We start from the raw sequence: 25,385 nt of genomic DNA on the forward strand, positions 1-25,385 counted from the left end.
AGCCATCAGAGTCTGATCACACAACATCTATGATCACACAACTACATCAGAGCAAATATGTTCTGCAGTAAATCCTGAAGTCTGGTTCCCCTCTCATTCAGGTTACAGATTTGCCTGACTCCTCAGGCTCCATTTCTTGCTGACACAGGGCAGACAGAATAACATTATGCCCGGATTTGGCCTGACACAGGATGGAATCTCAGCTGGACGTGTGCCATTGCTGCACCCGAGGTATCAATGCAGCCCACTGAACCAAGTCCAGCACACAACATTACTGGTATGAACAGGAATTTCCTTTATTAGTCACATCCCTGTGATTTTCAACTCCATCAATACCATGAATTTCAAAACTCCCTACTGCCCCCACAATTGTTTTCATATTGGTAGTTTAACCTCTTTTTGCTATTCAAAACAAGCTCAATGTGTTTTTCTTTTAAGCCCAGACAAGAGAAAAACCATTATCTCTCCATTTTTAGTGGCAGAGGAGCCAAATTTTGGAGCAGAATACAATATTACTCAGCTTCTGAGTGCCTAAAAAGATGCTTCCTATGAGGCCCATTAACAGTATTTTACAGCCATGGCTTCAGTCCATATTATGAAATACAATTACTTCACTACTTTAAAGAAGGCTGGAAGAAACAGAGACATTTCAAATCCTGTCATGAAACTAGAAGACTGAATCTATCCTAAAAAATTAAACTATATTCAGAAACATTCCTGGGTACTGCCATGCAATTCTCTGGTCTAGTAAATAGCTACAAACATCCCCTAGCAAGCTTTTGGCCCACAGCATTAGCATAATCTCAAACAGTTCCAAGGTCTAGCTCATAAACCAGAGCATCCTATGAAATTGCTCCAGGCAGTCTGCACAGAGCCACCCAGGCTGGGATGCTAAGAAAATTTGTTCATGAACACGGGTCATTCTGTCCCAGCTGACCTCAGTGTCCAGGAATGTTTCTGGGCACATTTAATTTATTACCACAAACACAGCCTTAGCATCTCAAACATCATCCTCAGAGCCCAAACAGCAATGAATTAAATCAAGAAATCCAGGGCTCTTCCGGGTAATCAGAAACATAAAACTACTAGAAGACCCCCAAGTTTTGTGAATGTGCACAAGGAAGTTGGTGGGAAACCTTAAGAATCTGTAAGAAAAGTCAGTATGAAACAATTTGAACTGCTTGATATCAGTTCCTGATATATTAAAAATAAGTATAGGATCTTACTGCATAAATGGAGGCCTATTAAGACACTTATTTCTGTCCTGCACATATACATGGCATTTCTCTAGGCTTGTTTTCCATGCATAAATGCTTACAACATGCATACAAATAATATTTTTATCCAGTGCCATTCAATTCCCTGAAACTGATGTGGTAGCTCCATTTGTTCAGCTGGATACAGTCATATGCTGTATATGGCCAGCAGCATCTGTATGTTAAAACCACAAGGCATCTTTTTCAAGCTTCATTATTTCTGTATCATGTGTATCCAAGAGACACGCTGACTGGAAAAAATATCAAAACCAGTTCAGGATGCAGACTTCAAACGGACTACAAAGACAGCAAATAACAACAGAAATGAAAAATAAAACTACTTCCTTACTCACATGCGACAGCACTATTACCAGTCAAAAAAAAAAAGTTAACACAGCTGTAAGCTTACAATATTTTCTCTCCTCTAATAAAGCAAACTGAAAATGTATGAAGTGACATCTCTCAAAAAGCTGACTTTCAATACTCCCATTTGACAAACTCACATGAGAGAAATGGAAACTCCTTTCCATATTAATGTTTATGATTCATCACTAGACTTTTGTTTCCCGCAACAAAGCCAACAGATCTGCACTAACTAGTAATAAAAAGCCAGAAGGAGATCACGTTAGTTACACCCTAGGAACCACATGGAAGGGTCTGAGAACTGAAGCCATGCATGTTAACGTTTGCTACATAAAAACCATGCAAGCTCAGCACAGGCACCTATCTCCAAAAGGTATCCTGTACTAAAATACAATGAAAACTCACAGATTCCTTAGTGATCAGTCTAGAATACAGATATTGAACAAAAGGAAGCATTTCCCATTTTTATTAATTCATAATTATCCTCCTAGAATTACAGTGTTTTCAATCTACACAATTACATCTTATTTTTCAGAAAAATGTACAATGCACGGCTTACAACAATGAAAATGAGGGCTGCTGTGATCTTCTGAAAATTATGCAATTTTTCAAAACTTACATGTTTGCAGTATACAGTCATCAAACAGTTTTAAATACAAGACCTTTACTGAAATGTACTGCTGCAGCAGCAAAGGAAAGGTTTACCTTTACACTGCATTCCTTGGCGAAAGAGGCCCTTCAGCAGCCGTTTGCAGTACTGGCAGATGGTGGGACGAGTGTAAGAGTGAACAGCAAAGGTGTGTGGGACCTTCACTCTGCACAGCACCATCTTATCCATCCAGATGGGGCGGCCACTCCAAGAGGGAATCCTCTTACTAGGCTCTGGGCAGCAACGCTACAATAAAGAAGGAATACATCATTTGCACCAGAACAGCTCTACTGCCACGACTGCTTTGAAAAGTCACAGCAGTCAGGTGAACTGGAAAAAGGCAAAAACTGCACCCAATTTTAAAAGGGCAGAATGGACAACCCTCAGAACCACTGACCTTTCAGGCTTCCCTCTGTATCTGGGAAGATCACAGAGATCCTACTAGAAGCTATGCTAAAGCACATGAAGGGAGGAAGTGATCTGGGACAGCCAGCAGCCTTCCATGATGGAGTGACTCCATCCCAGTGGACAATGAAAGGGCTATAGGTGTCATTTATCTGGAATTCTGTAAAGCCTTTGACACGGTCACCACAACATCCTTCACTCTAAAGTGGAGAGATGGATTCAATGGGCAGACCTTTAGAAGAATAAGGAATTGACTAAATGGTCACATCCAGAGGGGAGTGGTCAATGTCTCAGTGTCCTGACAGACATCAGTGACAAGTGGTGTCCCTCAGGGCTGACACTGGGACCAGAGCTATTAAATGTCTTCATCAATGACAGACAGTGGGAGTGAGTGCACCCTCAGCATATCTGTGGATGCCACCCAGCTGGCACACTGGAGGGATGTGATGCCATCCAGCAGGACCTGGATAAGCTTGAGAAGTGGGTCCATGTGAAACTTCTGCGGCTCAACAAGGCCAAGTGCTGGCACTGCGCCTGAGTTGGGTCACACCCTGTATCAACACAGGCTGGGGACTGGTGTCAGCCCTGTTGGGAAGAACTTGGGGGTCCTGGTGGATGAAAAAAAATGTCAGTGGGGCTGTAAGGGAGGTGTCAGCTCCAAAAGTGACCAGACAAGAAAGCAACCTGGCCAAAAAGCTTTAAGAGGACATTCTGGTATTGTAAAACAAAACCATGAAAATACCAGACGGAAAAGTCTTACAGAAAGCAGGAAATTATGTATGAACCTTTATTTCCACAGAACAGAAATGCTAGAAATTCACTCACAGCATTCATTTTTTGAGCAACCTGACAGCGCATCCAGGTGCAGACAGCGCGTACAAGCCTCCATATAGAAGTTAAAATGGAAAGCACTGGAGGCAGGCATACCAAATTGCAGTCACTACCTCAAACTATCAGTTTTTCAAAGCAAGGTACAGTATGCTGGATAGCTTACTAAATTAGGCAAAACTGTTTAGAAAATTTAAAAATTATTTAGAAAATAAACCCCCTCAAAAAAATTTTTGAAATGAAGTTAAAAGAAAAACTTCAATTAAAACAGAAGAAGCATTGAGTAAAATTAAGAGGTATCAAAAAAGTACTAAACATGCACACAGAAATAATAAAGTTAAATTATGTGATAAATGCTTACAATTCTATGTTCACTGAATGAATTTTACCAGTAGTCATAAACATCAAAATAAATATTTTTCATTACTCAAGACTAAGCTTTTATAGCCTCTAGCTAAAAAAAATAATGTTCTTGAAGTAGACTATATGATTTGTAATTTAAATTGTGGTAAGAATAGTTATAGTGTAAAGTAACAGATTACTAGAAAAGCCTAAGGCACAAACAAATGGATCTAATCCTTGCCTCTCCTGCCTCATGATCCCGATATAGTTGGGATATACTTGATAATTGATATTTGTTATGTAATTGATAACCTCTCAGCAATCATCACAACACAGAACTACTATGGATGTCTGTTTTTACTGTAAGCCTTTCATCTCATACACCCTCCTAGACAGGGTTTTTTTGGATTAACTCTGTGAAAAGCTTAACAGCAGATTGGGAACACTCTTCCCCAGTATAAAAGCTTACAATTTGTACTGCATTGGCCAAGAAACTAATCTATGCTGATACAATAATTACAGAACTAATCTGTATTACTAGAAGGCAAGATATTTTATCATTCTGAAGCCAAAGTTCTCAGGATTTCATATAACCATGAGTGAAAGGCCAATAACAAATTTATATATAAAACTTATAGTTTATTTCCTGTTGTATCTCTCACAGTAATAATAAGCACTAAGTGTCAAAGTCTAAGAATCACTGTATTTTAAAATTCACTAAAACTGATCATAATGGTTAAGTTTGACTCCCACATACTCATCATGAGCCACTTAAAACACTATCTAGTTCTTCAGAGGTTAAAGAATTTAAACCAGAAATTGTTTCTTCTTTCACATTACATACTTCTTCAGAGGCAGAGGATGTGTGTTCAGCTTGTGCTGGCCTTGGAACTGAAAGCCCTGCTCCTGGCAAAGACACATTAGACAGGCGCCTCTTCCTCACTCCACTGCAGTTGTTTGGAATCTTGAAGGCACATCGCTTATGGTAGTTTAACCCACAACCTGGAAGAGGAGTTTGTTTATTCAAAAAACCTCCCAACATTCAAAGAAAAAAAAAACACAGTACTAATATTTTGATAAAGGAGTTTTAAAAAGATGACCCAGGACAATGGCAAAGGCAGAAATAGACTGTTGTGTCAAATTCTCAGATTTTAGTGCTCTTGATGTGATTCACAAAAACAGCTTTTTCTCCAGTAAGCCCAGTTCTAGTAACAAGGTCTAACACTTGGAAGCAGCTGATCTCCCAGCACTGGGAGGCTTTCATCACTCCCTCACTTTGGAGCACAAGAAGCAAGAAGAATTCAGTGAGAAGGCAGTGTTAGTACCTGACAGCAGGCTGCAGAGTGCTCCACAGCCAGCTGGATGAAAGCCATAAGGAAAGGGATTCCCCTTTGGGAGTCTCTCCAAACTACGTGTTCCTTGTGCAAAGAACACAAGGTTGTAAGCTAGCTATTTTATTCAGAGTGGGAAACAACATTTCTTAAGTCATTAGCGCAAGGTCATGCATTAGCCCAAGTTTGCATTAATGCCAAGATCAGAACTTCAGTTTTCCAATGCACAAACCCTTCTAGGTAGGAAATACTGTACTTATCACTTGGTAACATACCAAACACAATACAACTTCTTCTTCCTCATCTCATATAGATATACACACACACAAACACACTAAATATCATAGACTGACTTACCCTCACATTTTAATCCTTGTCGTACCAAACCCCAAAGCATCTCTCCGCAGTAGTCACAAAAAGTAGGAGCCTTGTAGGAATGCACATAAAGTGCATGAGGACGGATCTGGAAATCTTCAACTGTAGCCAAAGCTTTAAAAAAAATTGCAGTAAGTTATAACTCTTGTCACAGGATCAACAAGGATTTATGGAAAGAATATGTTTTAAAAATGGCTAATTTAAAGAATGCTTACAAGATATTTAGAAATCAGCATTTTACCGTATGTTATTTAAATATGCATTCAGGAGACTACATAGTTCTCAATAAACATTTTTATTGAGGAAAAATATCCACTGAACTCTGTAGGCTAATGTTCCCAACTAATCAACAGTATGAATCACTCTGTTGAAAACCTCACTAAGTTGAAGGCAGGTAGAACAAGCTTTGCTAAAAGCAACAGTAAATGTTTTAAAGAACAATTTAATTTTCAAGCTGTTCTGTAACCTACAAAATTTTCAAAATAAGACAGTTCTAAAAATAGATTTTTATCTTCTAAAGTACTTCTGCAGTAAAAGCTTATTAGATTCAACTCAGTGTATCAAAAAAGAACTGTGGATAAAGTTTCCACAGAACACTGAAATATTATTTTCCCTAAATAAGTGTAGATATACTTCAATTTCTTTTGTTTTGTATCTTTGAGGGAAAGAAACAAAAAAAAAGGTATTTTACATCAAGACTGTCTTGTCCTGATGGCTACTGTTTTTTTATCAGATGCATACTAACACTCCCTATTCAGATCTTATTTTTAAAATCCCACTGAAAGAGATTTACATGTCTTCAAAATGCCTCAGTTTCGGGTGGTCTGTCTGTCTGTAAGGAAACTGTCAGAGACTGCCAAGAGTCACACAACAAATTTTCCAAATATGCTATTCATCAGAAGCAATGAAAAGTTCAAAATCAGATGATCAATTACTGAACAGTTCAGACATGCCCTGAAATGTGGCCAAGGACTCAGCCTTACTTACAGCTATTAAATTCATGCTTTATTGACCAAGCTTACAAATCTAAGCTCATGACAGTCAAGAGGTCTCTCCTTCTAATATATAGTCTCAGTCTGTCACTTTATCCTCAAGGACTTGAAAAACTGCTCAACACTAGTCCAGCTTTTACTTGTAGTTTAACTACAGCTGACTTTTGATTGAATTTGATGAAGTATTGATCAAACACATACAATGACAACCAGGGCTGGGGTTATTTTGTCCTCATTATTGGTTAATAACCACCACTCTAAGGACTATAATATTCAAAGAAACCATTTTTAAGAACTACAATAACCTGTAAGAGCCTGTTTTTATAGGTATGATTCAGCAACAACATTTATATGAAGTCTTATGACAGCATAAGCCATCAATAGCAAAAACTACAGAACAAAAAGACAGATAGAAGCAAAAGAAAACCCACAACTTGGAAGAACAAATTCTGAATCCTATCTGCATTTCACCTTAAACAATCACAAAAATGAAAAACCGGTATTATTATACTTATAAATTCTCATTTGTATAATTCAGATTTATTTTTAATAATAAACCTGAAGAAGATTAAAACAGAACAATGAAAAAATAACAAAACTGAGTGCTGAAGCATCAGAGACACTTGGACTTTCTCAGAAACCTCTACCCCAAAGTATATTGCCCAAAGTGAAAAAGCTCAAGGCAGACATAAAAATAATGCTCCATGAAGTCCTAATTTCTTTTAATCTACTGAACAAAGAGTTGTTCCACTGCTACAATAATACCTACCAGAGAGTACAACCTCAACAAGATCTCCCTCATGTATCTCTTCTGCTGATGTAATTCGTTGCAAAATATTATCTGAGTTCAGGTCATGGCGGAACAGGAGAATTTTGTCATACATGCCAAAGAAACCACACTCTGGGAACTGCAATAGAAATCAAACTCTAAATTAATACATGCTCTTTGATAATCCTATACATCAATGTTTTTAATAACAGCTACAGAACTCAAGAGTTGTAAATGTGTCATGACAACAAAATAAATCTGCCTATTTTTGAGGAAACAAAGCATTTTCTGAAAATTTCTAATTTTTTTTCTTTTTTAACCTGAAAAAAAGAAGTGTTAAAGTTTTTGTTTATTGGGGTTTTTAATCTCTCAGACCAGCATAATCAGTCTGGCACATAAAAGCCAATGCAGACTTTTAACTTGGATACCACCACCTATAATCCTCATTTCACAGGTACTCTGGTCAGGCAGGTATTTAGCTCGAGCCACTCCAGCAGCACCTGCTGCACTTTTCTTGAGCAGCAAGCCAGTTAAGAAGCTCCATACCATTGTTCTACAACAGTTTAGATCAACAGATATGAGTAATCCTGAGTAATATGCTGCAGAGGAGCATATGCTCAGCCGGCAAGTTGGACTCTATGACCTCCAGTGATCCCTTCTAACATTACCCATTTTCGGTGATTCTGTGAAAAGAAAAACTCAAATCCTCACAAGGACAGGAAAAAAAATCCATACAGGAAACAGATACACTAAATAACATGCCACTTTTCCATGATACATCACTGGAAAAAGCTTTCTTATTCTGTATTTTCCCTACTCATTGAAAGCTTTCTCATTTTTTGTTTTCCTTATCTTCAAAACACTGCTAAGCATGAGTAAAACTTCTTAAAATGAAAACTTGTTAAAATGAAAAGCTTAAAAGTAAACAGTTCATGGGGGAAAAGAGGAGGAACAGACCCTGGAGAGGAATGAGCAGCATTCAAGCAGCTCCTTTGACCTTTTGGTTTAAACCAGAATTCAAACGTGAGGTGGGAACACACACACAGATTGAAACAGGAAAAGTGTGGGAAAAAATATGGAAAAGCTCAGAAGAAACTTTTAATTAATGAGGTAACAAGTTAGTAATCTACGTGTTGCACAGTCAATAGTATCTAAACTGCATGAAGCTTGTGGTATATTAATTGTAATTAACTAAGATTTTCTACCAAATCAAATACGTAATGGAGGTATCATATCTATTGTGCCCATTGTTTTCACACTTTCTTCTCATTCAGAGAAAAAAATAATGTCTTCTTTACAGCAGCAATTTTATCTGAAATACCAAGTTAGTCTTCTCTGTTTTGGCATGTATGCACTACATAATTACATGACACTTAACACTGAGGAAGTCCTTGCTCCAGAAAGCAGGCTATCTACCTTGGACAGTCACTAAGAGAGACAGAATTTGTACAATTTAACCCTTGCAAAAGCAAAAGACAGAGCTGACAAATTTATACTGACACAGAGGTATTCAGTCCACAGCAAGAAGAAACTGATTTACTGGGCCGATGCCAAAGCAGCCAGCTGCTTCCTCTGTCTCTCAACTCACTCTCAGGCTTCCTATGTAAAATAGCAAATATCCAAGAATATACTAAAAACTGCATTTTTCCAATTGCCCAAAGATCATTTGTAATAGGAAAGAACATACAAAGCAAGAATTAGCTGTGCTGCCCAAATATGTATATCAGTATCTCTGCAAGTAAGCACGGGACTTGACTTCATATTCTGAACACACAAAGATACAGTCACTAGTAATTCTTCCAAGGAAACTGACATTTCTTCATAATTGAAACCACATCATAAACTTACTTTAAGCTCTAACCCAAAATCCCACTGTGCCTTGATTGACAGAAAACAAGATATAATAACATTATTAAAATAAGTGCTGTGATGTCTATTCCTTGATACACTGTTAACTTCTGTTAATTGCATTATACTGCTGAAGAACTTAATTTTAACAAAAGGGATATAAAATCAATATTACAACAGTATATATCTGCCTACAGATACACATGACACGTTTTAATAACACCAATAATAATTTCAGCTGCCAGGAGGGACAATTCATGACTCAGGGAATCACGTGAACTATTGTCTCTTCATATTAAGTTCACAGAACCACCTACAAACCACAGATTTTAAGGAAGCCTCCAAGATATTTTACAGGTTTAAGTCTCCTTCTTTTGATAAAGATAGGTCTTTCTCTTTAATTTTTTTTCACTCTTTAAGACCATAACCCTGTTATGCAGCTGCCAGAATATCCCTACAAATAATCCTCCACCTCAGTAACCAGAGGTCACATAATCACCTGCCAAGCAGCACTTATCTTAATTGCTATGACAAAATATATTCTGCCTATGTGCCATTTACCCATTCTCATGTACAAATCTTGGATTTATTAAAATGTTTTAAACATACTACACTAATTTTCATTACTGAAAAGCATTAGCTGGCACAATAAACTAAAGTTACAGATAACACTGAAGTCCTCTTTGTGACAGCAAGTTTAATGATTAAAAATATGAGACATTACATCCCTTAGAAAGCAGCACCATCATTAATCCAAAGTTTGTAAATAACATTATTATACCCATAACTATGATTTTGCCTTTCAAATAAATTCCAAAGGCAAAATTAATTTCTATGGAGTAGAAATATTAGGAAAAAAAAGCAAAATCATCAATTACAGATTGTTAGAACTGTTGATATCAACACCCTCATTTGGTTTTCCATTAATTAAATTGACCTTTTAAGCTGTGTATCATGAATGCTTTTCTTATTGACATCATATGCTTTACTGCCCTTTTCTTCCAAAACCAATATACATACACATAAAAGTGACATAAAAGTGAAAAATTGTCTAGTTTTGTAACTCTAACATTTAACCTCCTTAAAAGGTATTTCTTCCACTTCCAAACTTGAGCTTTATCATTGGCTTCTAGACTACGATGCAGAATCACAAGCTAACAACCATCAAGGGAATAATCTATACTAGTATGGAGTACAAGAGTTCTCTCACTAAACACAGCCTCTGCATAGCATTTCTACGGCATGTGACAAGACTACATCAGGACATTTTTCTAGGCATTGTGCATGCCTGATCTCCATTTCTGAAATAATAATTACAAAAGCTAAAAGGATGAGAAGAGACCCAGCCTGTTCATTAGCATGGAGCTTCAGTTGCTAGAAGGTTTTCCTGAATCCTTAAGAGGGACAGGCAGTAGCTGAGGAACCTCAGCAGCTCCTTTACCTGTCCTGCTTGTGAGGTGCTTGTCTGCACATCCACAAAGCAGCACAGAGGAAAAATGCAGGTGGGGGCCACCAACACCCTGCCCAGGACCTCCCAGACCCTTCACAGGAACCATCAGGCCCATCTCCACAAGCCAGGGGAGCACAGAGAGAGAAGGGCAGGTAGGAACCCAAATAAAGAACTCCAGGGAAAAGATACCCTGGCCTTCACAGGACATCCTTAGACCCTGTTTCCACACATACACTGATCAGGTAAGTCAACACCAGAACACCTTTTGGCCTGACAGTGGTTGCTGTCCAATGGTATGGTACAGATTGTAAAATGCTGGGAAATTAGGATTGTACAATACCTACAGAATGTTTACAGAAAGCAACAAAGGCAAGGAAAGAGGTGATTCAGGGAGGAATAAACGTGGGAAAAAACTGAGGGATAAGAAGATAAAAGAAGCTGGTCATCTGTAAACAGGGGTTGGTTAGAACAATTGTCTGATCATGCCCTGTGCATCATCAGCACCACCCGTCCTCTATTCTCATTAAATTCAATTTCTAGCTATTTTCCTGAATTATTTTCTCTCATTCTGAGCCCATGTGTGTGTATGGGGGGTCTGACTGCCAGCAATCAGAGCAAGAGGACCCTGCAATCTCAGTGACTGCAGAGATCAGTGAAATCAAGAGTATGAATATCCAGGTGTCAGCAACTGAAAAGACCAAGATCCAGCAGCTACTGAAGTAGCAGAGAGTGCTTGAAGCCAGCTGCTGGAGACACCCACCTTTGTTTGTTGCTATTTTTTTACTGGTTGGTGAGGGAGTACGTGTCTGTACATTTTTTGCCACTACCAGACCTCCATCCTGAACCACCAGAGACTGATACAGCATAGGACCACTGGTGCTGTTTGTGCTCATGTGAGGGCTCACAGACACCAACACTGTTGATCTGTTTGGATCTGTGCATACACATGTATGTGCTGCCCACCTGCATCCAAATGCTAGTGTCTATCAGGAATACGTGGTCAGTCTTGTTGTCTGTAGCTGCACATAGGGACAGAGCTGCAGCAGCCTCCAAATTCAATCATACCTCACAAAATGTTCGAAGTTCAATGAACTAATCCTGCTCTTTCCTTGCACACTTCCCCCCCGCAACCCCACCAAAAAAAAAAAAATTCTCACTTACGGGGAAGATGCCTGCCTCCCAACTCCATTCCACACACTGTGGCTCAGATTCCTCTCCTCTGCCCCCACTGCAGCCCCGTGCACCCAAGCCGTGGAAGCGCTGGCTGGCTGCCCTGCCCGTGGCCGGCTCTGATGAGCTGCAGGTGGCCCAGCAGAGCCCTGTGTAAGGCACTTGGCCCGGCCTGGATGCAGGGAGCAATCAGCTCCGACCAAGCAGCTTGGCTCCTTCCCGGCATGCGGCGCCTGCTCTCTCTTCCGCTCCCAGCCCACTCGGGAATGCAGCATTCCTCACTAGCACCTTGGCCAGAAGGCTCAGCGCACACTGCTGGCCAAGAATAACCTCATCGATTAACAGGGGTTTCATTTCAAGTGGGATCTTCTAACAGAATTTTTACGCAAAGCTTAAACTATGTTCAATAGTTGAACTACATTCAAGTTGTACACTACCAAATTCTTCTCTCTTGTACTGCAGCAAAGTACAGCTTTTATAGCTTTCTTTATGCTCAGTTACACGAAGCTGTTAAGGAAGAACATTACCCAGTTCGTTTGAAGTGTTAAGAGCTCATAATGTAAACTTGAAAACAAACTCAAAGCAGAATGTTTTAAAGCCTGTTTTATCTTATGGAATTATACAGCCATTACTTTCCTGCACAAAAGCCTAATGTATCTGCACAGTTACTCAGAACATACAAATTGCTAATCCCAGTATTACTAAGTTTCCTAAAAGCAAAAACATGACTGTTCCCAGTTTTAACAGTTCCAAAAGAGTCTCTAGTGACAGGAAATCACTTGTGGGAAGTCTACATATGCACTAGACTGTGCCAAAATTAATCTCTGGTACAACAATATCATCAACTTATATCAAGAATATATGTCATTATTAATACTTGGTGATACTAGCACAAATAACACAACTAGTGCAATATTACAATTACACTGAGGAAAAATCATTGGTGTTATCTAGCATGCTCATACTGTAAGGATTACAGCATAGCTAGCTTTAATTGAGAGTGCACTACATTGTCTTTTTTTATCCAGAAGAACTCAACCAACATACAGAAGTCAGTACTCTGAGCGAAATACAACTGAGGCTTCTTTCTATCTTGGCAGTAACTGAAAACTCCCTTTACTTCAAGTTCCAGGAGTTACTTTGCAAAGTTCTGGACTAGTCGCCAAAAATTCTCACTAGGGAAAAGTGTAGGCGGATATTGTTTCAAGGTCCAATATCTCATGACCCGTCATAACTCAAAACAAATGCTTCAAACCACTGAAAGTTAATTCCAAAGTCTAATGGTCCAAAACACCATTGGAAAGTCTCTCCGTTCACTGAAGTCATCCATTCTATTATCCTGCATCCCTACCCAGCTATTCACTCCCACTCTTTAGAATCATGTGCCAAATGACATTATCACACAGATGATTAGCTTCAAACATGTTGCAGAAGATCCTTCCCTCACCAGATGCCTCAGTACAGACATACTTGGACTACTGCTTGGCTAGGTTTTCAGACATACAAACTATCACCATGCTGGAAATGCTAATCTGCCCCCCATGTAACACCTCTGTGCCACCAGTAATTCCCCAGCTCCCACCTTCTCAAAAAGCATGGTTGCTTCTCATGCCTCAACTCTTGCTAATTCTCTGCATTATTTAGCTCATATGAAGAAAAGAGTTAACAAGTCAAGAAGGCAGAGCAGTAGGAGGAAAACAGATTTGAGCACATCTGAACAGAAGAGATGATTTGCATTCATTTTAGAGCCTTTAAAAAACAAACACCATGAACTATCACAAGCTTAACCTGGAGAAAAACCCAGAACACTGGCTGCAGTTCTGTTACTTATTTATTACGCTCAAGTTGTTACTGCAAGAGCTACTGTAGAAATCCATCTGTAATATGGATGGATTGCAATATGATTCTTGTAATGTAATGAAAATACAGAAGCAGAATCTAATCAGCAAGACATAAGAAACACCACTTTGATTTTGCTAAATGGTGACTTTGGATGGGTTCAATAAAAAACTTCTAGAAAAACTAGGCAGGAAGAGTAAGAAAGAGATTACATAGGTAAAGTATCAGTACTCAATCAAAAAGAATGCAACAGTCAAAGGATCATGAGATTTTCAGGGAAACATTCTAAGGTAGGGGAGCAGTTGGTCTGTTTCAGAGCAAAATATAACAAAGTCATCAGAGGAAATATATACAGAGAAGGAGAATGCCGAGTACGACTGAAAGTGAAAACGATGAAGGACAGGTCCGTGGACCAAAAAAGATAGAGAAGTTGCAGAAACATGAAAGTAAAGACTCATAAATTTACTGAAAAAGTTACAACAAATCTTGCAGGTATTGATACTACACAAGTAATAACTCAAGTTACACTTTTAGCTGCAGTAATCAAATGTTTTTCATTTATAGCTCAAACCAGAATAAAATTAGGTGAACTAGAATACAGCACTTAGAGCATGCTGTCCAACATAACTCTCAGTCTGCAGGCAGTGGAACATCACCACATGTAAGTTTCTAGTTTTAAGTCAGTAATTCCTTTGTTCTACTTCATGTGAGGAATGAAGAGACAGCATTCAAACACAGAACAGGATTAAGAACTTGCCCCTGCAATATCTGACTACTGTGCAAGGACACACACTGTCTACCTGCTACAAGTTTTTCTGCTTCTAAACACTGTCCCTCTGCTCCAGTAGCCATATGTGTCCAGCTTATGCTCCTCTTCAGACTGCCCCTGAGAACTCTATGTCTGATCCTTTAATACAGAGCACCCTAGATAAGGAATGAACAGAGAAGACCATGAATGTACTGGAGACCATAAGCAAGAATTTTTTTAAGCATCCCTATGAAGTCAAAAGTTTGGATTTTCTGAGGAGTTCTATTAACCTTTGCAGTACAAAACAACCCTAACACAGTAACCCCCAAACTTAACTTTATATTTGAAAAAAATTGAAGAAAAACACTTAAAAAGAAAAAACATCTCCTGATGTTCAGAACATCTGTATGAGACCTAAGAGACACACCAAATATTTGCATTACTCATCTCACTCTCTTTGCAGACACATCTCTAGTTTCAGTTCTGCTGATGCTGCTTCTAATTACCCTTCAGCAAAACCTGAACAAGCTACACTGAACACCAGTGTCTGAAGCAGGAAACACAGAAAAGCAGAGCCCTAACCAACATTTTTGATACTGCAATTGTAGCCTCAAATACAGTAAGGCAGGTGGTTTAAGCTCCCAAGTAAGCAAAGAAGGACTCCTCAGTTTTTTTGTTCCAGATTATGTACAGGAATACAAACCTGAAATGTGACTGTTAAGTAAGGAAACATCTGTTTAACTCTAGTAACAATAACAGTCAAATAAGAAGAAAAGCTATCAATTACTATTTCAAGTAAAAAAAAAGAAAAGGTATTTCTCCTAATTCATTAAAGAAATGTCACAGTAAGTAGATACTGTTAAGTACACAACTATCACAACAACAAACCACACAGTACCCTGCAGTCAGGACAAAACACTTTAAGCAAGCTGTGGAATACCAGAGGAAAGGGAAGGTTTAACACTGTTGAATCTCAACAGCATACCCAGCAGGTTCAAAGCTTTTAACTGGAAAAAAGCAGCAACCATTCACACAATTACCGACAAGAATGCAGTTTGCAATTCTCACATCAGGTATCCACTAATCCAAGAACATTGAACAGTCACCAGATCCAAGAGAAAAAAAGTCAAAGCAGGACATACTGCTGTCAAATAGAGTACAGGGAGAATACTGCCACTCGTGCACTAGCTGCAAAACTACTTATGAAAGATGAATCCACCACACATGAGGTTGTTTCCTGATCAGTTTGCTGCCTGTGCTTTCACTGAGCAGTCACTTTCTGGTAGCATCAGCTGCAGGAGAGCAGAAACTGCAGCAAAGCCAGACAAAAAGGAAAACCGATCATGAAATCCTCATCAGTTTTGCAGTAGATTAGGCTTAGCATGTAAGAACTTTGAGCTATAAGAAGACCTCACGTTAAAATTTTAGTTGAGCCTGCTGAAAAAAACAGAAAGGAAAAAAGAAAAATAAGTGTGAATGTACTTGTTTTCATCTTACTTTAAGATAAAAGACAGGAAATATGCAGATGTAAAGAGAAGGATATAGAGAGAAAAAGCAGCCCCTAAAATGGCTGCATAAAGGTACATCTAACATGCATGGTACAGGGAAAAAAAAAGTTGACCCAAATAACTCATCTCTTCAGAAAGGAACTAAGATGCTGAATTATATTTTGGAAGTTATTATGAAATTGGCTTGTTTGTCAACTAGTTTGTAAAATACAAAAGATATGAAATATATTATATGAAAAATATGCAGTAAGTTATGAGATGGGGAAAAAAGATAAACAACATATACAAATAACATATCATGCACTTACATTTTTTCAGGCTATTAGGTGAAAAAGAATTATATAATAACACTAATCAATGATAAATATCACCACTATCTCAACAATGAAAGACATGGAGATAATTCCCTGACCTTGATGGAAAACAGCAATTATTTCTTACTTTATGAAATATTGTTAACTTCTATTCAGGCTGCTTCCTAGGATCTAACCTTCCTAACCTAAAGATAAAGATAAAATTTGGATGCAAAACCAACATGATCAGTGTTACTTCCTTCCTAAATAGGCAGCATTTGCAACAGGGTAGCCAAGGCACAATGGAAAAGTGTGCCAAGGTTCTTTTATTTATTGGTCAACCCTCTCCTAACAGAAATATATTGACATATAGGAGTAACACATGTATTCAGTATACAGAAAAACAATAATAGAACATTATTAGCTGTTTGGTGGGATATTTAGTTATTAACTAGAAACAAAAAGAAGAGCAAGTATCAAGTCTGTAGCCACAACTGGTCCTGTCGCAGCAGCTGGCTAGGCAGATGCAAGAATACTCTTCAGCAGTAATAAGCATAAGCTAGTAAAAACCTAAGGTATCAGTGGCAATTGTTAAAAGGAAAAAACTGCCCATATTGTGAAAAGTCATCATGCAGGAAATTTAGAACTACATGTTCTTTTACTAGATTTCACAAGTGAGAAAGTAAGAGGAGGGTTTACTCCTATTGAATTAAAAGCTTCTCCCTTGAGAGCTACCAAAATTTCTTTCTGCATAATTGCACATACCTGGCACGTATCTTTGCCACCATACCAAACTCTTGGCATATCTCAGTTGCTATTACTAAACAGCCTGCTAGCAAACAGCTGTTGCCATCAGCACAACACAGTAGCATTATACCATACCTTCTGGTAAACTATTGAGCACACGAGGTCTTTAACAGCAGAGAGGGACAGGTCCTGAGCTTCAATGGTGACAGTCTCCCGAGTGAGACCAATCTGCAGAAGGAAGGAGATGCCATGCATGGAGCCTCGGGAGTTGGTGAGGCTCTGGGTACTGAAACTGCCATTGGAGAGCCGACTGGAGAGCCCCGACTGGGGACTTGAGGACAAAGATGGGGTCTGTGGTGCAGCAGCATGACACGTAGGTGGGGAAAACTTCTGTAAGGATGGGGGAGAAGAGTCGTTTGCTGACATCTGACTTGCTTTAGTCTGCCGAGATCTCCCTAGCAGTCAAATTCTGAGTGAAATGTTATCGCTTCTTGGTTTGAAACGAAAACAAGGATAATGTAAGTTTCCCTTTCTTAGTTCAGTAAAATGCTCCTGACCAGTAAAACTTAAATTTCCCTTTCATTTGGCGCAAGCCAAAGAGTAAAATAATTACAGCTGCAAGTTACTTTAAATTAAAGGTTCTCTTTCTGCAGTTACAATCAGCTGATCAAAAGCAGATTGCTTGTCCTTTAGCACCACATCCAGACACAGAGGATTACATAAAGGCCTCACAGAAACACATCAGCTCTTCTGTTTTGTACTTGTCCTTCATTTTTTATTAAAAAACAAAAGCCGGAGAAGCAGATTGAAATAGATGTTGATAACTCATTAAAAGGATCCTTGTTCACCTAGTTACACAGATCATATTTCAAATGAAGACTCATCTTCATGCAGATAGCCTTTCACAATGAAAAAAAGTGTATGCTTGAGCAACAACAGAAGTCCACATATGTGATGAATCTATTCCTCCTTCAGAAAGTCTTCTCTGAATTCACAGGACACGGTGAACTTGAAGATCAATGAAGATATCCAATTTCATTTTTATAAAATATTTTAGCTCATGAAATGGAGCAGCAGAATGTCTGAAGATACAATCATATTAAATGTAATCTGTAGCATCACCCAGATAATCTCCAGCATTTTGAAACATTGTACTCTGCCTGTAGGGGAAAAGATAAAGTTGTTATTTCACATGAAATGCATGAAGTCACATACCCATGTCACAACCACTCTACTTTTACGCAGCAGGACACCAACTCCTTTTACTCAAAGAAGTTAATAATAAATATGGTTTAATAACACTAAATGTGTTACATTAGAAGCATTTTGTATTTGTAAATTAAACTTTACTGCTTTCCCATGGCATGATACACAAGAAAAATCAGATCTAGCAATGATCAATATGTTACTACAACTTCTAATTAACGACAGCTTAACAGAGCAAAGCCCTTAGCACTTAGGAGGAAAACAACAAAAACGTGGGGAGGGAGCAGTAGAACACTCTGCTCTGCACATCTATATTGCGAAGCTGGTGGGTAGGGAATTCATTAAATGCATAGAAATGTCAAAAAAAAATACAAGATGAAAACTCAAACTCTATGTGGCAGCATGTACTCACAGGGTATCATTTTAATAGCGTTATTCAAGCAAACTGAAGAATGAGTTGCACAAACTCTTAACTATAGGAAGATATGCAGAGCCTACAATTGTGCATTGGTTGGTTCCTTTGGGAAAAAAATCATTTAATAATACTCACATGTCTGATTAAAAAAGCAAGTCAGCTACAACCTTTGAAAATAGATAATTTCACAAGCATGGGCTTGAGATACTTGTTACAAGATGCTATGTTACCTGGTTCAGTATTTCAAGCATTTAATGAGCAGCTGAAATGCTCGAAAAGAATAATTTCAAGATTCCCCATGCAACTTCTGCCACAGGAAAAGTTTTCCATGGATGCAAAAGTGGTCCAAATACATAGATACTACATATTGCTAACAGTTTTTAAGGAGCATTGATCCATACAGGATACCAAAATCAGTAAGCTCACATATTTTTTCCTTCCCTTATGTAGTTAAAAAACAAAACAACAACAACAACAAAAAAAAAAAAAAAAAAAAAAAAAACACTGAGAAAGTGTATTACTCTTGCAATGAAATTTCAGAAGAGAAATGCCACATCTTATTGCACACAGTGGAAGCTGTCCTTCCCAGATATAAGGCTGAGACTAGCTAAAACAGTCCAATTAATACACTATGCACTCCTGGTATTTACCAGTCAAATAGGTGAAAACCCCACTGTCATTGCATTCTGAAAGGTAGATAAGGAAAGAGAGATACACAATTTGCAGTACTGGCAGGAAAATAAGCTCTCAGTACTGTGACAAAATTCCTAACAGGGGCTCTGTAAGAGAACAAATTGCTACATTTGGATTTTCAGCACAGTTATCTAGAAACTCTTGCCTTCAAATACAGAAGACTTGTTGGACCTGTAGCAACGACATCTGAAAAGAAACTTCGGCCTTAAAGAACACACTAAACACGATACAGATGAAAGCAATAAATAGGAAAAGCAAGGACAGCAACAGTAACATTTAAAGACTTTTCTCAAGAAAGCAGCTTCACAGTGCCTTCAAGTTTGCTTGCACATGACTTGTTCTTGTTTTCTACCTACTGCTTTCCTCTCCCTCACCTCTCACAGATACCAGAGACAGCAAATATGAAGCCTTAGGGGTGGATTTGAATTACAAAAAACAATGCCTAACCAACAAAATAGAGAACAGAAAAGCCTTATGATGTGAAAGAATTTAATGAGTCTGCTAGGCAAGTTTAATTAAGACAGTGAAAGCACCCTGTGAAAGCTCACCTACAACTGCCTAATTAGAACGTTAATTATGTTTGTCAAAGGCACGATGCATTTGCATTGACAAAGCCTTGATACCATATGTATCAAAAGGCATGTGTGCATATGTATTTGCACACAAGCCTTTGAAAAAGTTTATTTTTGTTGCTTAATGGGAAAGAATGGATCTTTCTATGAAAGGAAAGTCATAGAAACTGTTCACTTTTTAGTGAGGACACAGTTCTTCGGAACACCAAATCAATAAGCGTATGCTGAAACTGACATGCAGACTACAATACTGCATTTTGTTTACGCAAAGAAATGCCTGTACCTCACAAAGCAGAGAGGAGCAGGGGCAATGAAGGAGTCCCTCTGCCTCCTTCTCCCGCAGCCCGGCTCGCAGCCTGCGCCCGCCCAGAAGCGCTGTCCCTCCCGTTCCCGCTGTCCCCAAACCAAGCGTCTCCCGGGCAGCTTCTCCATCACCTGGCCCTCCACCCGCCCTGCCCTCCCGATCCGAGGCGAGGCGCGGACGCCGAGTCCCGCTCCAGGCGGCTCCACTCGCGGTTCTTACGCAGCAGGGCCGTTCGCACCGGGAGGGACGGCACTCCCCGCCACGGCTGCCGGGCGGGACCGGCGGGACGCGTCCTGCCTGCCGCGGGTCACGCAGCCCCGTCCGGGCTGGCGCTGGCAGCCGCCCGTCCGTCCCTCCGTCCCTCCCAGGTTTAAATCCCCGCTGCGCGACCCGCCCCCGCCGGCACCATCTCCGGAGATGATGTGGCCTCGGCCCGTCACCCCCACCCCGGGGCACCCAGGGCGGCGCTGCCGCCGCGGCGCTTTCCCCCCGCGGGGCCGGCGGGCGCTCCCCCGGGGCACGGCCCGTGCCGGGCTCGGCGCCGCTCCCGCCGCCGCGCCAGGAACTTTTCGAGTCCGCCCCCGCCCTTCCCCGGCGCGGTGGCGGCGGCGGCCCCCACCCCCGTACACACACACCCACATCCCCACACACCGCGACTCCGCGGCGGTTCCCGCCCACAGCGGCGGCGGCGGCGCCCCCGGTCCCGCCGCGCTCACCTGCGGCGCCGCTGCCCCGGGCCGGAGCGGCCACTCGCGCATCTCCAGCCCCGCGGCTCCCCGCACACACACCAGAGCCGCCCGGGACGGGACGGGACCGCGCCGCGGGGGCTGCCGGGAGCTGTAGTCCCGCCACCGCGTCCTGCCGCTGGCCGCCCGGCCTGTGCGAACCACGAGCCCCGGCGTGCCCCGCGCGGGCCGGGGGCTCAGCGCGCGCGGCGGCGCACGCGCAGGGCTCCCTGAAAGAGTTTCCGTTAGTTTTTCTCGGCCGTGGCGGGCGCTGCCCCGAGCCGCTATTGCGGGACGGGACGGGACGGACTAGAACAGGACGGCCCCGGCTGCGGGGCCCTGCGCTCCCAGCTGCAGCTGCCGCCCCGCCGCCGCCCTGGCCTCGTCTCTCCAGCCCTGCTAAAGCTCGTGTCCGCGCCAGCTCGCACCCGCCGGCTGCGGTGCCAGCGCCGGCCGCGGGTTCGGGCAGCCCCCGCCCTGCCCGCCTCACCTGGCGGTACCGCGGCTCCTTCCCCCGCTCCGCCCCGGCCGGCCGGGCAGCCACAGCCCATGTGTCGGTCCGCGCCGCTCCCGGTTCACCTTGCCGGGACGGGGATGTCCCCTGGGCCGGGCAGGCCCTCCATCGCTGCACAGGAAATACTTGACCTAGTGTGTCACAGCCCCGCGCTGGTCTTGGCCGTGGCCGCGCTGACCTGGGAGCTGGAAGTGGCTGTCAGCGTGTCCCGCTGGCCCCCACGGATGTGCGTGCCAGCACTCAGAAGTTCTCCAGGCCCTTTGCACTGCCGTCTCCTGCTGCGTTTCAGCCCCCGCTTCTAATACTCTGATTCACCCAAATCACATTTTCTGCCCTGCGTTAATGATGCCGCTCTTGGCATCAGCGGCAGATTTCTGCAGGCAAGATACTTGGGAAAAACAGTGAGCTGAAGTACCAAATAAAACTGGTGCGAGGCAAAACTGCCTCTGTGACCTCACTTCAGCCCGACAGCTCCCTGTTAAGAGACAACCTGTAATCTTCCTTCTTGAATTGGTCTCAATTTCTGTGTACAAGTCTTAAACTGAAATCCACTACCATACGGAGCTGCTGAATTTAAGTTATATACCAGACCGAAAATGCCTTGAAAAGGCAAACTGTCAAATTCAAAGGCTTCTAATGCTCAGCTCAGCGAGACACAGATGGAGAAGCAGATTAGTGCCTTGTCATTTATAGCTCTGTTTGTAAGGCACGTTTCTCATTTCCTTCACCTTGTGCTCCTGAGGCCTGGCCCAAAACCCACTGAAGCTGAGGGGAGCCCTTCCGCTTTCTGCACCCTATTTTGCATCAGACCTTTACACAGTGCAGCTGACAGAGAGTGTGACCAGCTCTCTGCGCTGGCTGGCGCCATTTTATTTGATAAATAATATGCCTGCAGCTTCTTGTCAAAATCTGGAAGTACTTTAAAATAAAAACGTAGCAGTTAATGGTTGATTCTGCCTTTAACTGGTTTTGAATGCCAAAAACCACCCTGGGACTTTTTAATGAAGGCTATTCCATGAATAGAGGATGTTCTTGCCAAAGCTCTGCAGCAGATAGCTGAGCAATCTTCGTTTCCTTTTTCCTCTGAAGTGGGACTCCCACACGCCACCACTGTAAACACAGAGCTTGCCTCCGTAAACATGATTTCTGATGCTTAGCACAGCAAAGAGACACACTCTGCTGTATTTAAAGTGCAGCAAGCTTCTCACATTTTGAGTAGCAGCCCTAAAAATATCTGTTTAGGGACAGCACCAGATGGATATTAGGTATTACCACAGCCCCTGGGCAACGATTATATTTCTTTGTAAAGAAGCTCAGCTTTATACCATCCAATAGGGTTGGTGCCATTTAATTTGCTGCCCTAAGCTGCAATAGCTGCTTTTTCATAAATCAGAAGATGGATTAGTTAAAATCAATTTATTACAGAATACAGGGCAGCATCAGCCAAAATAAACCAAAGTGCTGTAAGTACTTCTTTGGTGTTTCTTTCTATTAAACAAATATCGCTGAAGCACCCAAACCCTGTTCTGTTTGTAGAGATCTCTGTTGTAAAGATGTGTAAAACACATCTGAAAGCAGCTCTGCATTCAGTATCTGTGTTTGGAGCAGCACACCCATCTGTGCACATGCACAGCTGACTCTGTGATTGCAGCATCATGACAGCATTAGCCCTGGCTGCAGTAATTGACAGGGCAAGCATTCTGGTTTGTTATTTTTATGACTACCATAATTAGTGATTTCCTGTGGATTTCATCAGTGTTCTTATTTTTTTTTCTGAGCCCACATCATTCCCTCAGATGGTTAGTTTGTTTTCACAGCTCAGCTTTCCCTGCTGAAGCCAGCTGTGCCTTACAAATCGCTCTCTTACATTTACAAGATACTAGGAAATGGGTGACTTTCATTGTATTTATTTGCTTTTATAAACAAAAAACTGGTTTTCTGTATGGACCACAAGGGCTATATAAACAAACTGCATTTGGAACCGTTTTATAACTCTAAAAATACATGAAGTTTTTCCAGTTTGAAAATAATACCTCTAGCATTTGGTTATTTCATATCTGAAAGTGGATACATCATGTATTCATTTCTATTCACCAATCTAATGTTTTGAATATTTTCATATTCAAGGCAACATCTTGGGAGAGTTTACTGGGGCATTTGCCTGAGGAATTCCATAAGCACACGCTGCCATGATTATTTTTCACTGTTTTTACCCTGATGTTGCATAGCAAAGGCCCTCATTTAGGATCTGCAAGATCTGCAACAAATGTCTGCAAAAAGAGGAAGTAATATCTCTATAGACAGAATATAGAAATGCTTTTCCTTTTTGTTTTCTTTTTTCTTATTCCTGTTCATTGCCTCTTTTCTCTCTCACTCTCTCAACTCAACCTCTCCCATAAGGGAACTGAAAAAAAAGCTAGGAGTTCAGGTTTGGTTTGGATAAAATCCTGAAATGTGGGTATGTCTATGAATTACCTCATCGTCTTGGTTTGAGCCCTTAGCTGAACTTTGTCCCAAAATCTACCTCCCAACCAACCAGTGAAAAGTTTCATATAGACTTAAAAAACATAGAATCAAAATTTACCTTGGTATAAACATACATTTTGGACATATTTTTTTTATTAAACAAAATCCATATTTGTATTCAAAATTCTAGGTAATTGAGTTTTGGAATTCACTTAACCCCCCCCTAGTTTAAGGAATGATCTCATGGATCCTTTAATCTATGGGTAGCTTCATTCATATCATATATAGAATTCAACTGTATCGGCTCCAAAATAAAGTTATTTTCCTAAATAAGGCTTTGGGGTAAACCTAACACATTTCACACTATCCACTTATTAAAGCTTTGTCTGAGAAGGCATCAGCCCATGGAAACAGGCTCTCTGTAACCTGAATCACCAAGCAGGTTGCTTGCACAGCCTGATAAAGGAGAGGAGCAGTGGATGAGCTAACCGGGATGAGCAGCAGCAGCTGAAGCCCACAGGATGCCCACGAGCAGCGGGCACCTGCAGGCCCCTGTGCTCCCCTGTGACCATCACCCCACCAAGGGCCCACCATCAGCCCTTCCCTCTGGGCTGGCAGAGCTGCCTGTGCATTTCTGAGGCTGCAGCGGCCCAGGCTGTTGAGCTCTGGAAATCTCAGGCTGTTTCTGCTGCCTCACTGCTGCCGGCAAATCAGCCGCAGCTGAGGCTCAAAATTATTGAATCAGGAGTGGCTTGGGTTCCAAGGGACCTTAAAAACCATCTGGTTCTACCCTCCCTGCTGTGGGCAGGGACACCTTCCACTAGACTGGGTTGCTTGGAGCTCCATCCAGCCTTTTGGATTGGAAATGACCTTTCATTATGTGGATTCAAGCCGCAGCAAACCACACTTCCTCTGCATTCAAACTGTATTTGTGACGGTGGAAGGTGCGGGAGTTCCCCCTCGGGAGAGAACTGCGTGCATTAAACCGCATTAAACCCGCATTAAACAGCATTAAACTGCGTTAAACCGCATTGAAGCCGCAGCAGCGCCGGGCAGTGCATCTGTCCAGGGCTGGTGGGCACGGCAGTGACGGAGCCCGCGGCCTCAGCTGCCTTCCCAGGGCGGTTTGGCTGAAATGCTGGCGTGCTGGAGGGTGAGCAGAAGGAAAAGGCTTCGCCAGAGGTGCCTGCATCCACTGTCCATCGGGACTTCAGTAGATGGCACTGTCACACCAGCTGTCGCTTGCTGGGCACAGGAAGGGACGATGTACAGATCATACTGTCACACATTGTCTGTGCTATCGTCAATTAAAGTACCCTTTTTCCCCCCCTCTACATGGTATCTGATTACATCTATTTGATTTTTCATAGTAATAACACAACTATTTAAAATGTATGTAATAGAACAGCTGGCCACTGAGAAATTTGTTGACACATTTCCTATTAGGTGGTACAGAGCAGGATTAAACAACACATTTTTTTCCTTCATAAATCCCTGGAAAAACAAAATGTCCATCACTTCTGATTTTTATTTTAAAGTTTGCATATTTAAATAGTTATGTAATTCTGTTTTCAGCT

At 41.4% G+C, this 25,385-nt stretch overlaps 1 protein-coding gene across 1 annotated transcript in view; it reads right to left on the reverse strand.

Annotated features, from left to right (window-relative positions):
• Positions 1–20,901, reverse strand: part of PRKD3 (protein kinase D3) — a 44,039-nt gene extending 23,138 nt beyond the window's left edge. The window contains exons 1-6 of the mRNA XM_063151877.1: positions 20,820–20,901; positions 17,049–18,073; positions 7,311–7,449; positions 5,532–5,663; positions 4,688–4,845; positions 2,325–2,514 (exon numbers count right to left, since the gene is read on the reverse strand). Coding sequence (XP_063007947.1) covers positions 2,325–2,514; positions 4,688–4,845; positions 5,532–5,663; positions 7,311–7,449; positions 17,049–17,339 — 910 coding nt within the window. The 5' untranslated portion in view covers positions 17,340–18,073; positions 20,820–20,901. The remainder of the gene's footprint in view (positions 1–2,324; positions 2,515–4,687; positions 4,846–5,531; positions 5,664–7,310; positions 7,450–17,048; positions 18,074–20,819) is intronic.
• Between the last annotated feature and the right edge of the window lie 4,484 nt (positions 20,902–25,385).

This window comes from Melospiza melodia, chromosome 3 (genome assembly GCF_035770615.1).
Source record: "Melospiza melodia melodia isolate bMelMel2 chromosome 3, bMelMel2.pri, whole genome shotgun sequence".
NCBI lineage: Eukaryota > Metazoa > Chordata > Aves > Passeriformes > Passerellidae > Melospiza > Melospiza melodia.